The sequence below is a fragment of the Gobius niger genome, assembly GCF_951799975.1.
Source record: "Gobius niger genome assembly, chromosome: 5".
Lineage (NCBI taxonomy): Eukaryota > Metazoa > Chordata > Actinopteri > Gobiiformes > Gobiidae > Gobius > Gobius niger.
The window spans coordinates 12,499,684-12,515,855 of NC_136856.1; the positions used below are offsets into that span (position 1 = coordinate 12,499,684).

At 39.8% G+C, this 16,172-nt stretch overlaps 1 protein-coding gene across 2 annotated transcripts in view; it reads right to left on the reverse strand.

The window, feature by feature from the left end:
• ppp2r2ba (protein phosphatase 2, regulatory subunit B, beta a) overlaps nt 1–16,172 on the reverse strand; it is an 82,023-nt gene that overhangs the window by 9,005 nt on the left and 56,846 nt on the right. For both annotated transcript variants that reach the window (XM_079556441.1, XM_079556442.1), the window contains exons 2-6: nt 15,480–15,577; nt 12,554–12,719; nt 9,442–9,554; nt 3,508–3,685; nt 2,132–2,296 (exon numbers count right to left, since the gene is read on the reverse strand). In XM_079556441.1, the coding sequence (XP_079412567.1) occupies nt 2,132–2,296; nt 3,508–3,685; nt 9,442–9,554; nt 12,554–12,719; nt 15,480–15,577 (720 nt within the window). The remainder of the gene's footprint in view (nt 1–2,131; nt 2,297–3,507; nt 3,686–9,441; nt 9,555–12,553; nt 12,720–15,479; nt 15,578–16,172) is intronic.

Consider the following 16,172-nt stretch of genomic DNA (forward strand, 5'->3'; position numbering starts at 1 on the left):
TGAATGTCCTCTTCTAACTTAAATCATGCACAATTTCTGATATTTCTCATAATCTCCGGTAACATTTCTAACTACACAATATTAAGCGTTTGTAAAAAACATTTGTAAATCATGTGTAAATACTTAATCAGTTTATTAACACCGATGTAGCCTATCACAGCTGATCTCCATGGTAACGCTGGCAGTTAGACTCAGTGCCATACTGGAGGATAACAAATAGACTTAAAGTAGGCAGAGACTTATCAATATCTGTCTCTAAAAGTTTGAAATTACATAGTTACACCAGATTGCCTTTTTTGGCCAACAGCACTGCTATAGAGTTTGGGAATGTGATGTCATATCGCTAAGCATTATGGGATTAGCGGCAATTGTAAACTAATGGAGATTTTGAAAGTTAAAATACTGGAGTTATTGTTCACATTAAAACACTTGGACACCACAGTGTGTTAGATGTATTTACCAGCAGTAACTCAGCAGCTAACGGAGTTGTTCCAGGGTTATTTTCTGTTTTCAGCTAATGTTAGTCAATGGAAATGTATGCTAACAGCTGCAAAGATGGCGGATCTCCATGGTAACTGTGGAATTTCCCGAACTTTGTACACTGAAAGTCTCAAACATTTACACAGCATTTTATACAGGCCTATTTTATATTGCTATTTGCTACCGTGTAAGCTAATCACTGTTGCTAATGGTTTGTTGGCATGTGTAATATATTGTAATATTTTTAGGCTTGTAATAATTCCTGTTGTCTCTCTCCGTGACACTAAAAAGAAGCGAGAAAGGCAGTATAGATGAGCAGTTAATCCTTTTGTGATTTCAGTTGAGATTCAGTTTATTTGCATTAGAAACATTATCTAATACGGCGGGTGGCGTTTTTGTCACATGACTCACAAAAAAACCATTCATTATTTGCATTTACAAACAGCATTTGCAACAAAAAGCCTCATGTGTTGCCATAGTGACGCCACTGCCTGGTGTCTGGTTAAGGTCAGGCATGGAAAAGGGTTTGTGCAAGTTGTCTTCTAGGGTCTACTCTTAACACATAGGCCAACATAGCGATGCCTATTTTTGTGCTAGTAAATTACTAACAAAATACTTCATTTATTGTAGTTATTATATATGTGTTATCCATCCTTATAGTTAATGAGCCTTGCCTCTTCACTGGACAGCTGTGAAGATTACCATAACTTAAAACTGACTCCTGTCCCCTTCGATCCAATCATTGTACATAAAACACTCATGTGAAATTCAACAGGCCTTTAGCCCATGGCCCAGCGCACACACATCAATACATCTGAGGAAATGACTGACATTATCGGACAACGAGGTGCGTCCAGGAGGAGGGACTAATGCGATTGCTTTAAACCATTGATTTTACAGAGAAAATGTCACTGTTTTCATTATTCATCCAGTCAAAGCGTATTCATGTGATGTTAAGCTTAGGAGATGCCCATTCGCTGGTTAAGGACAAAGAGAGATTTATTGACTGGTTGTCTATCTTTGTCTATGGAGCGGGGGTGGGACAGTGTGTTAGATATGAACACAGAGAAACAAAATACATTTTCTCAAAATCTGACTAAAAAAAAGCTACAGTTCACAGCTCAGCGAGAAGTAAATAAATCACTCTTGACAATAATTCTTTACATTTGAGAAAACAACGGTGCGGAGTCAGCAACATGGCAGCTGTATTTCTCCCTCAGACACTAAACAATGCCAGCACAGGGGTATTTGTGTATACTATTTCGTATTATCCTGCCATCTTTGATTTAGTCACGACACAAGCATTCAGGAAAGGATTCAGGCTGTATCTGTTTCATTGGGGGAAATACACAAAGCTTTTTTTTGTATGATTTTAGATGCAATATTTTATAAAAGAACAACATATTGCCAAAGTAGCTAAATTTGTGCATTTGAAGAAGTAAATAAATGTTTGTGTACAGACAACTCCATGTATAGAAGTGGGACGCGTGGCCCATTGCACAATATGGTTGGCGTAACCACAGCTACGGAATATTTTTACCTCTTGTATCACATCTGTGCCCGCAAAATGATTTTAAAAAAAGGATCAAAAAGAGCAGCAGCTTTATCATATTTATGTCACAGGGATGAAATGTACTGACGAAGTACTCACATTTACAGTGCTTGTCGCAGAGCGCGGCCTGCCTCATGTCACAGAGCCGTATGGAGCCTTTGCTGCTGCTGTAGGCGAAGGTGTGACAGTGCTGAGGGTGGAACTCGGCCGACGTGATGACCTCTGTCAGCTCCTCCATGTTTGCCGGCTTGATGTCCACAATGTCTGAGAAATGGCCACTAAGGAACCATTACGTTTCAGCTTTACTGCTTTTGACCCGGTAAGTGGGCAATGAAAAATATAGATCAGGTGGGCTTTAAAGTGGTGTGAGCTATAAATGTAGGAGTAGCTGAACTTGAGCATACAGTGCAATAAATCAATCACAGAAGTATGAGCAGCCAGGGATTTGTATTTGCACTACTGTGAACATACTTTCCATCAAATCATGTAATGCAAGGTAAAGCATCGAAGAGAGAAGACATGTTTCTTTCAGCACAATAAATATAGTGAAACTTTGACCTTTGTGCTACAATAAGATGTAAAAATAGATAATACAGTATATGTCCCAGATCATCGCTAATAAGCCCAGTGAATGTTTGACTGGGAACATTTATAGTTTAAGAGGATGCAGTTATTGATTCCTTCGAGATTAAATTCTATATTGCATATAAGACAAAATGTGGGTTTCCTCCCTACACCTACATGTTCCCGCAATGTCCTTCTGTGTAGAATGAGCTTTACTTCGGGTCCGAATTGCCATCATGCACAAGCTTAATATAGAAGCTGCAGTTACACATGTGACCTGAGGTGGCAATAGTGAGTATAAAATGGATAACTTGCATCTAGCCCCTTTAAATAGCTGTGGTGAGTCCTATTGTTGTAAATTTAAAGTGTTAGTGAGCAAAAATAATGGCTGGATAGTGGAGCGCTACACCTAAATACTATACTGTTTTGAGAAATTTCATGTATGAATGTATGTGTCATCTACAATTGCATACAGTCTTGAAAGCATAAAAGTTTGGAGCTCAGAACTGTCGTCACAATTGCTAAGATTTCTGGGATTCCTTGCACATTCTATAAAAGTAAACTAATTGGGATTTTAAAATGTGCAATATTTGATTTCTCTTTCACAAAAGCATTCAGACACTACACTGTGTTCGATGTATTTACCAGTAAAGACCTTAAAGAAGTTGTTCCACTGCTCTTTTTCTACACTACTACCGCCTAACATGGCGGATTTCCATGGTAACGCTGAATCCAGTTAATTTGAGCAACAAGTCGTCTTTCTATAGTGAAATAATAAACCCATACCTACATTAATCTATGTTTAGCTCAAAGCTTTAAAGACTTGCGGCAGAAATAATCAATTTGAACCATGCATTGATCGAGTGACAGGTGACCCACATTCCTGCGTAATAAATGCGCTTGGAGGATACTGAAGCTGCGGTCAGTGATCTCCAGGTTCCAGAGGTTCACCCGGAGGTCGTCGGTGGAGATGTAGGTCTGAAGGTCGGAGTTGACAGAGATGGAGTTGATGTGGTATGTGTGAGCGTTACTGAACACGCGCCGCGCCGTAGCTTCCACCATCAGATCCATCGGCTGCAGCACGGGCACCTGGAAAAGAAGAGAAAGCCTGTTAGACACACAGTAAAGGTCTTCAATCCTTTTCTGTTTGGAGATTATTTTCAAAAAACGTCCATCTTGCTCAGAGCTATATTGCCTCCTGCCCTCCATTTGCAATTTCACAATCATCAAGAACATGAACCCTACATACATGTTATATAGCAGTATTTCCCGCGGTGTCGATTATGCATCCTTTTATGGACGTGCATCATCTCAGTTGCACATGGGCCCAGCGTGAACAGTCATCTGGTGTTTTAATGTACGTCTTTGCATGACCCGGGGGGAGCATGTGACATTTACTTCACAAGTCTTAATGCAACTGACAGTGAGCGAGAGGCTTTGGGGCGTTTGGATGGCACCGGGAGCAGACAAGTGAAGGGTTTCTTTGTCTCTCACTCACAAGCAAGACCAAAGAAGGCAATGTGGACTGAAAATATGTGTTTTAAGACCTAGTTAAGATTTTTAAGACTAGATGAGGAGCTGAATTAACTGTATCTTCAGTTGTACAAGAGATGCGTACCATATACCATAAGTGTCATTTTTCTTTTGAGATATTTTAATCTACTCACTGCTGCATCTTGAGGTGTGCTTGGCTATGTCCTCAACCAATACCACCAAGCTCCTGTCTCTCCGTTATGAGGGGTTGAAAGTGTTTTCTTTTTACATTTTGAGATATGACAAATGTGGGGTTTTATGTAAACACTAGAGGTCGACCGATATATCGGGTCGATATTCGGGGATTTTACAATATTGGCCGATCTAGCGCCGATAAAAGCCGATATCTCCGCGACCGAAAGTGATAGAGACTTTTCATTTGTATTGGAAAGAGCGAAGTCAGAGCTTTAAGTCCTCCCACAACATTCTAGGCCTCAGGGGAACAGAGAAGCATTGCAATGAAAACTGGCTATAGCTACAAGTTTGTTAAACACAAGTTTCACCAAATCTCAGTCAATGTGGATATGCTGCATGTCATTTTGAGGCACAGAGTTTGTTTTAACCCCGGCAATTATATTTTTAGCGCTGTGCAAAATGCCGCGGCTAGCAACAGCATGCTAATGCTAACGGCAGCATGCTTATGCTAATGGGAACTAATCCAAGATGGGTTAGAAATGATGATTGAATCACCGTTATAAAATAAAATCAAGTTTTATCTTTTTACAAGATTATAGATCGGACCTTTGGAAAAATTGGCCAAATATATTGCTCGAAAATATTGGCCTAGCATATCGGCATAGGCCTTAGAAACACCCATAATGGTCGACCTCCAGTAAACACATTTCATTTTGCTCTGTAATCTTGGTTTGGGAGTGTTATCTTTAACCATACAAATGGTAGCAGTGGTCTAAACTTAGATGCTTCTTATTTTAAACAACACCTCTTTGTTCCAAGCCTCTTCCTAAAACCTAAGAGTATCTGCTTCAACACTGGCTTGTATGTCTTTGCACGACCGCGGGGAGCCATGTGACATTTAGTTCACAAATCTTAATGCAGCTGACAGTGAGTGAGGAGCTTCGGGGCGAGATGATGATGGGGCTGTGACTATCTGTTTGCCAGTGACTCTCTCCCCGTCTTTTGCTCATATGCAAGTCCAGGAGAAGTTATCCCTCATCTGCCAAAATGTGGGAACACCAAGGAGTCATAAATGGCCTGGAGGCATCGCTGATCCCTGCCGAGGAATGATAACTCAACTCTATGTATTCAAGGCTAGCTCCCACAGACATACAACACACGCAGAAAGGCGCAGAGGGGCTGAGAGATGCTTCAAAGCGGCTCTACACCAGCCCGCACGCAGCCCCCCGTTGGCCTGATAAAACCCAGACAAAGGGGGGAAGGGAGGGGGGTTCGAGGCGGACAAATCGGCGGCGTCTTCCCCCTTTTTCTGGAGGTTTGTCGCTGGCACCGACAGAGAGGCAGGGCAGCTCAGCAGGGCCCTGTCTCTCCATGGGTGTCAACTCATTTTCATGTCTTTCACTGTCTGTCCGGAGAGACAGGGAGGGTATTAACCCACAGACCCTGGCAATGACAGCTACAAGCATCAGCTACTATCTTACAGCAACCTCAGTATCCCCCGCAATTGGTTTAAATTCCAGATTCGGTCGCAATAAACATTTGAGAAAAGACTGACATATGAACTGCTATACTGTTATGTAAATCACAAGCTGGTCTAGAGTATAGATAGGGTTTACATGAAAAGACCACTTGGAGATAGATAGGTTTCTATTTTGATAAAATTATGAATTTGTAGCACCTAACTAATTGCATTTGTTAAGGCTCTCATTCCAAACCCAGTCCAGCCAATGATTTAGCTTCACTACAGCTGACTAATTGCATTTTTTTGTGACTTGGTAATTTGGCGGTTTAATTTGTAATTGCTTTGAATCTTCCTTGATTTTGATTTCGTCATTTGTTTAAATTGTATTCAGCCTACAATGATCTAGACAAGGCCATGGGAACCCAGGGTGCCGTGGGCGCTGGTGGATTGTTTGTCCATTGCAGGCAATATTAAAAGGAAATATTAAAAAAACATTTTTGGGGGCTATCTTGTCCCTTGCCCAAATCAAAAGGTGTTGCCACGTCTCTGGATATAGTCTCAGGTTTCTAAAGTGGAGGTTAAGATGATTTAAGATTAAAGGAAAAAGAAAATGACACACTTGTTTGATATAATCAGCCGTTTAAAACAGCACACTGCATTTATAATTTGGGATCAAATGCTTGAAATCATGACAAGATGAAAGCACTTAGAGGGGGTTGTTCTCATGGTAATTTGGGGGCGAAATATGTTTTAGAACCGCTGATCTAGTCACATGAGTTGTGCACAAGCTTCAATACATTGAGATAGAGTTCTGTCTGTGTCAGTTCAATAAACAAATCTTGTTATGATAAGCAACATACACTCGCAATGCCAAAAAATATGCACAATTTGCAAGGTTTTCTGATTTCTGAAACTTGTTTATTCTTTGAGACAGCTCTATCATAAAATCCTATCTCTAAGCCCCTCTCAGGCCCCTCGCTCGCTGTGCCTTAACACCTCCCATTTAGATTTCACAGTAAACCGGATTGCCACAGCCCCGGCCCGTCTTCCAGGTTGCTATGATCCTTTGGCCGGTCAGACAAAGAGGAACAGACACGGCGAACACGGCACTAATCTACTGTGGCAGACACACACACACACTCGAACTGTGCTGTGAGCTGAACTGCTTTGTGTGGAAATTAAAGAGGAGGCCGAGTGATAAGAGCAGGGGCACAAGAGGGGTGGGCCATTCATACTGGGACCTCTAAAGTAGCAATAAAACCACATATTGTCATTCAGGGTTGGATGGTCGCTTTTTATGGTCGCAGTAATTTACTAGAAGCCTTCAGAGAGCACAAGCATAAGGAACCCGCTTTGTTTAGTTATGGTGAAAACATAGAGCCAAAACCTGGACTAAGTCTGGTCTGTCTCGTTCTTATATTTCAAACAAAAATATTTCAAAAATGTTCTTCTAATAGACTCACTTATCGTCAAACAAACAGGGATAAGCCAGTTGATTTAGTCTCACCAGCCACTTGATCATTTTCATTCTAAATAGTGTCAAAACAAATGTAGAAATGCCACTCATTTGTCTTCAGTTGGCGTCCTGTTTTATGCTGTGACATCACCACGTCACCATTTCTGCTGTTCTGCTTTTGTCACCTACTTAAAAGTTTATTTGTAGAGCATAATTAGTATTTAAGTATTTCAAAGTGCTTTGCAGAACAAGCATAGCACAAAAACAGTTATATGCATAAAAGATTTGCAACCATGTCATGCATATATCCCTGTCCCGACATAAAGCCAATTCACTTTATTAGCTTATAGCCCCTATTTACAAATTTTACAACACATTCTAGTATAGAAAGAACTTAATTTTGGATTGTTAAAACCCATTTGGCCAATAACTTGAAAAAAGAACCCCCCCCCCAAAAAAAAAAACTTGCCACAGTGGCTGGCGTGCATACCATATCTGAACCTTCATCCTTAGTTCATAAAGACTATCTATAATACTATGTCATCATACTTTTTAAATCCACCATGAAAAAAATAAAGCTTGATTAACAGGGCATATAGTCATAAGAAACAGACTAGTAATATAGATTAGTGAATATTAAGCTACTGATTTGAAAGGAAAAGCCAGCGCTGACAGTGTCGCTAACAGCAGTTCTGAGATTGTTCTGCAGGATTAAGACCTATCATAGCCAGATGAGCTTTTTTCAGCTCAGGCTGCTTAATGTGCACATAGAGGATTATCAGTGCACCTTTAGAGCTGCAGAATCCCAAAAGGCTGTTAGGTTGCCCAATTAACTTGACTGCCTGTGCTGAGGAAACCTCCATACATATTAGGTTCAAAGTAAAAGAGTAGTATGTGTTTTCGCAGGCTGTTGGACAAACCTCAGAGACTTAGTTTTGTTCCTTTCTGCAGACCAACGTACGATTACATTGACTGCATGCACAAACTTGCCCTTGTAAGCGCTGAAATATTGCTTTACTGCAGACTCTACATGAGAGTTATTACAGAACATTAAAGACTGTGTGCGTGTGTGGGGAAGGGAAAGGCGGACCCCCCTTTATAATGTTTATTGTTGTCACACCTCATTTAATCCATGCATTGATCGTAATGGGCTATTTGCAGCACTCACTTGTTCACAAAGGAATAGATCAGCTTCTGTTTAGAAAGCACATTTGTTCTCAGTGTCTTTGAATAGTCAATCTCGTATAAATACTTTTGGTGGCGATGTGCACAGCCGTACCAAAGACAGTTATTATCTGGGGTTGCAGCATTTGGTCAGGTTTAGGTTCAGCAAAAAGAAGCTGACTTAAAAGAGTGGTTCAGGGAGCATGATACATCATTTTCACACATGGACTGTATATGTATAATAGACTCATTACATGCAACGTGAGATATGTATAGCCTTTATTTGTTATAATATGGCTCAGCTTGTAAAAAAAAATAAAAAATAAAAAAAATCTCAGAATACATTTTAAAAATGGACTGTAAGCCATAATCATCAAAATGATAACAAACAAAGGCTTGACATATGTTACTTTGCATGAGTCTATCATATATTAATTTCACATTTTAAGTTGAATAACAGAAGTAAATGCACGTTATCATGATATTCTAATTATATGACAAGCACCTGTACTACGAAAGTTACGAATGAGTTTGGACCACAACTAATATTTAGTGACTTCCCCTTTCATTGTTTGCAATCAAAAAATCAGGTATAGGGCACCCTGTTCAAAATCATTGGGATGTGCTGGAGAAGGCTTTGTGCAGCGGTCACACTCTCCCATCATCATTACAAGATCTTGGTGGAATATTAACATCATTAATTAATGACATAGCAGAAGCTCATTGAAACAATTCTACTGTGAATTTGTGCTGTCTAGCTTAAGCTAAAAGCGGTCCAATGAAATACTACAGCGCGTAACCTTTTTTTGTGGCAACTTAGGCAATGTATGAATAAATATTGCTAGTCGAACATGTCATGAGAATCAACTAATTGTTTAGGTTGTATGAATTGTCACAATTTGAGATATAGGCCAAATGATTCCAACTTAATAAACAAAGGAATGATGATCTTAAATTGATTCCTTAATTTAGATTTCATGGACTCTCGTCTTCCCCATTGTCAGACAGCGTATACTTGTCTGTGACCCTAAATCAGTTCTTGCTGCAGGAGACATGTTTAACCCTGGTTGTTTCCCGTGTTTGATGTGACTGTACCCGGAGCGAGGTGATGGTGGAGGGGTCTCGGATCCGTCCGTCTTCATCCTTCAGGTTGTATCCTTCCGGACGCTTGTCTCTTTCACTGATCTTCCACAGCTTCACCGTCTTATCTGCGGGGCATATACAACACACACAGTTGGTAACAGAGGATTTTGCAAAAGTAAATGTACATTCACTTTTGTTACATTATTGGAGAAAATGGATTAAGGGACTTGTCATAGGAGTTCCATTGGTGTTCATACTGGTTTAGTCCTAATTTTGATTAAGTAAAGTATTTGTTTATGTTGTATATGAGCATTATACTTATAAATAAATCAAATATGTTAAGCAGGATTGGGTGATATTAACAAGAAAATATATGTTTCAATATTATTTACTTAATAAGGACAGTCCATACCAGCATAAATGTACATACTACTTGCTAGATTGAAACATAAGAGTAACCAGGAGCCATACTTTGTGTTTTACAATATACCAGTACATAGTCTTTCCATTTGTGTTGTTCAAAGAGTGTTGGATTTACAAATAACTTCCCAAGTGTCGAATTGTCACCTTTATAGTGAGATTGCACCTAATTGTTTTTCACCAGTAGTTGTTTTTGTAGCTTTTTTGTTTGTTTTTTTGCCATTAACAATGTAGTACTAGACTAAAGCTTTGTCATTAATCTAGAAAACTTATTCCCCACCTCTACTTCTACATTAAAGTTTCACTAACGCAATACTAATTTCACTTTCCATAATCAATAATGCAATGTCTAGCAGCTCTTCTCACTACAGTGACTCTCAGATGTAAGATGCGAGTTGGGGGTTGGGCGTCCGATGTGGCACGGAGCTGGGCCGTAGCCAAACCGAGATGATGAATGAGAGCCGCTGCGTTGATACCGCTCCACAAGTTGCCTGTACATTTCTCCACAGTAATACGCGCCCAGGCTGGAGGGTAATTTCCATTTGTGCATGCCCTAAGCACCAGTTACATCCAGGCGTCTCGCTCGAGTGAGAAACATTCAGGTTGTAGTTTTTTTCCCCCTCTCTCTCTGTCAATTTCCACTGTGAATATGGGTGTCAGAGCACAGGGGCCACATCGCCACAGGACCCTACCATCTGCTGCAGCCTCTACCACAGCGCTCGTGTAGCAGCCATGCATGAAGCGCGCAATCTGTAAGGCGTCTCTCCACTCATGTGTGACTCTGGGACCGGTGCGATAGTGGGCTGTCCATCTATCGTCTGGGGTCATGATTTGGAGCCTATAGCGTCGCGGAGACCACACCGGCGGCAGTAAATAAATGCATTTCAGGGCGAGGTAATGGAATGAGTAAGGTTAGGTGTAACAGGTTATGGATTAGGCAATTCCCTGTGAAATGGTTGTACAATGAAGCAACGTGGTGACCTACTGACACACTGACATACATTACATGGCTTTGAGAAACCAGACCTAGCAATAGCATTCCTTAATTTCTCATTCCACTTCCCAAATGCAAGTACGGAAACAAAGAAGCCAGGAACAAACTAAGAAGACAGCCATGTGTCTTTGCTAGTCTACAAAAATGTCTATTGTCTTCCCATCACATCTACAATATCTACTCAGCTTTCTTTTCTTTTCTTGTCGATTTTGACATTTTCCTTAACATCTTGTGGCATTCTACTTAGGCCTGTCACGATAACAGAGTTTGACGTTCGATATATTAAAGGAACAGGCCACCGTTTTTTCATACTGAGACATGTTCTTACCTGAGCTTAAACGAGTTGATGCGTACCTGTCTGGTCTTTGTGCTTGTCCTCAGTCAAGCAAAATGACCAAAGATGTTGCTAGCATTTAGCCTCTCCCAACATATTCCTATAGCTCCAAATGTGTAAGAAGCGACCACGCTCTTCTACGGGCACGCACAAAGACCAGACCGGAACGCATCAACTCGTCTAAGCTCAGGTAAGAACATGGCCTGTTCCTTTAAGCCAAGAAACTATAGCAATATTATTGAAGACGTTTTAATGCCATAGAAACTAACTCTAAAGCTTTGTTTGAAAAGTGCTTAATCTTTAAACATCCCACTATAAACATGAAATACAGAGAAATACAACATACTTACGGTGAAAAATAAAGTTACATGAGAAAAATGTGACAAAAAAATGCAAATAAATGTAGTTAATGCTCTTAGATGACAAAATGATCTTTATGAATCTACACAGAATTGTTTTTGTATCTACTTATTTTTTAAAGGGACTATACCGAGTTTAAAAATGTTAAAATTAAGTATTTTCCTCCCCCTACATGTTTCAACAATGTCCTAAGGTGTAGAATGAGCCCAGACCTGTTCACCACAACTGCCTCTAAAATCATGAACTCCAAAGTGCTGTCATGCATGAGCTTAATATAGAAGGTGCAGTTACATGTATGACCTGAGGTGGCAGTAGTGAGTATAAAATGGCTAACTTGCATCTAGCCCCTTTAAATATTCTTAGTATGTCAGTAATGTTGACCTGCCAAAATGCAAAAGTTATTTTAGTAGCCTAAATGAGATTTAGATCATTTGTATTGTCATAAAGTATTTGCTGTCTGTTCTGATTCTGCTGATTGACACAAATTATACAGATAGAAGCCATTTAATCATCTCTTTAGTGTAAACATAATTCAGATGGGAATTCATTCACCATTGGTTTGGTCTCATGTCCCGTTTTAAGCATATAGGGAAGCTACCACTTTAAAGTTGGTTGCATGTTTGCAAAGAGTCTCAGAAATAGGTCCACTCGAGGCTTTGTGCACTAATGTTATGTTCCTTTGTATTCCTACTACAGCGCATACATTGTTTCTTAAGAGGCAAACAGCACCCTAACCATTTTCCCTCCTCTTCCTCTGGGTCATAATTAAACCATGAAAACAATGCAGCCATAATAGCTCCTATTGCTCTCATAATTACATTACAGTGATAATGTTATTACCGTGACGCGATTGCATGCAACGTGAACCCATTTGACTCACTGTGTCACTTTGTTTGCCGAGTTAAGTGCTATGAACTGCGGCCGCGCCCTGATGCATAACGTGACAGTTTACATTAGCATACATTACTCTCAGCGATGATGCGACTTGACGGAGTTTGTTTGCCCTTTGACCTTACCGTTGGTGGAGAGCAGGAAGTAGGCGGCGTTCTGCTGAGGGAGCCATTTGATCTTGTTGATTTTCTCCTCGATCTCTAGACTCTTCAGGTAGTCGAACTCCGGCTCGTGGCTCTGGAATGTGCTGTAAACATTGTACTCCCCTCGGCGCTGGGGCTGACTCTTACTCTGCCGAACAAAACAGACATGTGACTTATTGATCGCTCTTTCTCCAACTGCTTTCGAAAGTTTCTGAGTGGCGCTCAATCGATTATGTTAATAAAGAATATCCGATTGCATATTTGGCAGCACTTTACTTTACTGCACAGAAATAGCATTGTAATAGGATGGAAATAGCACAGTAACAGTGTAATAACATGGTGACTATTGTAAATTACATATTATGTAACCTTATGTAGCTCTTAATTTATAGAGTGCTTTTCAACCTTCATTAGGCCCATAGTGTTTCTGGGTATTCTAATATGGAAACAATTACATTTTTTTATTCTTGAACTTGTCCAGGAACATTAACATCTGACAGAAATCTTGAAATATGGACTGCTAAAATAATACAAGAATCACATGCTTTATAAAACATGTTTGTAGAGGTATAAACGACAGGGTTATACATGAAAAGAATGGTAATAGGATGTTGGTTAATTCAGAATTAAGTTGCTTTTGTGATTCTGTGATTAGGTTTAGAACAATTTCGGCCTCAATTTAGTCTCAACGAGTTTAGTTCTGGCTCAGGTTTTGTTCTTAAAGTGTTCCTGAATCTTGGTTTAGCCATAATTGTAGTCCCAATGAAGTTCGGCCGTGGCTTTAGTCTTAAATTGAGTCCTTGTTTAGGGCTTGTTTTGTCACAGTCTGGGTTTATTCCTTCTCTTTGTCCTCTCCTTGCGTGTATGTGGAACTTGGCCTTAAATGTTGAAGTTTTTACTGTATTTTCCTGTTATTTTCCTCAAGATCAAATATTATGGAAATGAGTTCCTGATTTTTCTATTAAAATGATGGCTGGTTTCATTTACATTTGGCATTTCCCTAAAGTCTTAGAGCTCCACATCAAAGAGAAAAAATGTGTGTAATTTGGAGTGAAGTATGGCTCTATTCCAGATTATTTTTCTCAGTTATTGGAGACATGTTAAAAGGCTGGGGGAGCGCGCGGGGTGGGGAGCTGTATGGACCCACTTTTATGATCTTTATTGCTTATACGCCTCATTTATTCCATGCATTGAAAGGACAAGGCTATTTGCAGCACATCATTGTTCACACGGGAATATACTGCATGACTTTCGGAAGATAGACACAGGATTTTTCACAGGATTTTGTGAAATGCCAAATTGCTATTTTTTTTCTAAGCAATTGTACAGAATATGTGGAACTTTAATCTATTAAACTATTAAATGTCGTAATAAATAACATCTACACTATTTCCCGCTTAGCTAAAAAAAAGACACACACAGGAGTAGTAAAGTGGCTTTTGTGTACTAATAATACGGCACAATAAAAACTTGGTAGTAAGATCGAAATAACATGGTGACTATAGATACAGACGACAATGTGTCATAAAGGGGGCGTGGCCTCACTGAGTGGGAAAACAGAATCTTTTGGGAAACACAATTTTTAATTATTTTTAGCCATTTTCTGGCGAAATAAAACATCTTTATCACATACAAATAAAGTCTAGTCTACATCGTGTCCATATGGATGTTTATTCACAGCAGATTGTTCAGTAGAAGCGGAAAAACGGCAGTCATAGCGAGTGCTAGTTGGCACAATGCTAACATGAAGCATCGTGTTAGCATTCTCCGTTATTTATGTATTTATGGGCTGTTGAACCACTTTGTTCCTCTCCATGTCTTTGTATCTTTATTTAGTAGAAAACTATATTTATATTTCAGCGTTAGTTTTTGAATAATTAGAGATTAGATTAGATTTTTCTCCAAATAGGTTGCGTTCACGTGACATCACAACATTGTAAAGAGCCCACAGTTTAACATTGAGGTGGAGGTCAACTGACGGTAACTATGGTAACTATGGTAACTGACAAAATGCATATTTTTATGTCTTTGTTTTTTGGCTCATATCTCAGTCATTACTGGTGGAATCCACATGAAACAAAAACTGTTACAAAGTGCATTATCTCCTCTGTCAGCCCATATGAACTAATGTCCAATTATTTTCTCAGAAAAACATCCAAAAGTGGTGACAATATGCGAAAACACGACCGTGATGTTGTCCAATAGAAAGGACTTTCAGACAAAAAAATAATATGTCAGGTTTGTGAATCCAATCACGATCAAATACTAATGGGGAAAAACATTTGTCAATTTTCGTTTTGGAGATTTCTTACAAAAACTGCATTTCTCCCATAGAGTTGTATTGGCCCCGCCCTCCATCTGACATTATGACATCATCACATTCGAAATTGTGAACGTCACCTATTGTTTTCCCCCTTAACTGTTTTCAAACCTGACCATATATGGGCGATTCCAGAGATGCCGTCTGTATGGCCATGTTTCAAGGTAAGTGACCGTCTTTGTACATGTTAAGAGTTAATGCTAGGGTTAGAATTAGTCATTTTACGATGAAATATATTAGATGTGTGTCCTATGTCCATGTTGTTATCACTACTACCATGTTCCCACACGTTGAGGTACCATGCTATTTCTATCCTATTACCATGCTATTACTAGGCTCTTCCACATTGTCCATTATCTATCCAGCAACAACGCTTTTTGTTCCAAATGCGGCATTTTCCGTTGATGAAACTAAATTAAATGTGTTCACAAACATCACTAAAAGAAAATCATTCACTGTATCCACAAGCCCAAAGAAGAAAGACGAAGCAGCATCCCCCTCAAACAAGGCCTACTGCTTATTGTATGAGATACAATAGAAATCAATGCGTTTGTGAAAGGCCAGTGTCATTAGTGGTGCATTTCCTACCTCCTGCTCCCGCTGGAAGACAACCACTCGGCCTCCTTTATCCCCGGTGGCCAACAGCTCCCCCGATGAGTTAAACTCCACCGTTGAGATAATGTCAGCTGAAACACACATTAGCGGAGAAAGTCAGGACAAGCGGATAAAGATATGTCAAGGTACAACCCATAAAATAGTAAAAATTCTTGAAATTCGATGTCAAGTGGTGATCTCCCCCGTGGTGTGAAATGTTGAAATGGTGAAAAGTAGGTTAAGGAGTGGCACTAGAGGAGACGGCGTGCGGTATCAGCCAATGCAGCCCTATTCTTGAGGCTGAAGTGAGCCAATTTAATTGCGTTCCCGGTTTTAAAAGGCTGCCTCACTAATAACACCATTCATTTTGCTTCTATGAGCTTTTGGGACCCCGTGCTGCTCCCTGACTCTCTTGTGCCTTAATTAAAGATGAAACCGTGACGTGCACAACACCTAATACCTCACCTACGCTAAGGCTGCACAATATACAGCGTAGCAAACTGATTATTTTCAAGTAGCAATGTAATGTTGGTTCCTCTAACCATACTTATGACGACAGACACAATAATTTTATTATACTTGGAAAAAGTGTGTTGTGTTCATAGACTGTAAAATGAAGAATGAACTAGTTGTGGCCAACTTCTTCCTGAAACCATAATGAAATGGTGGCTGGCTCCAGAAGTTTTT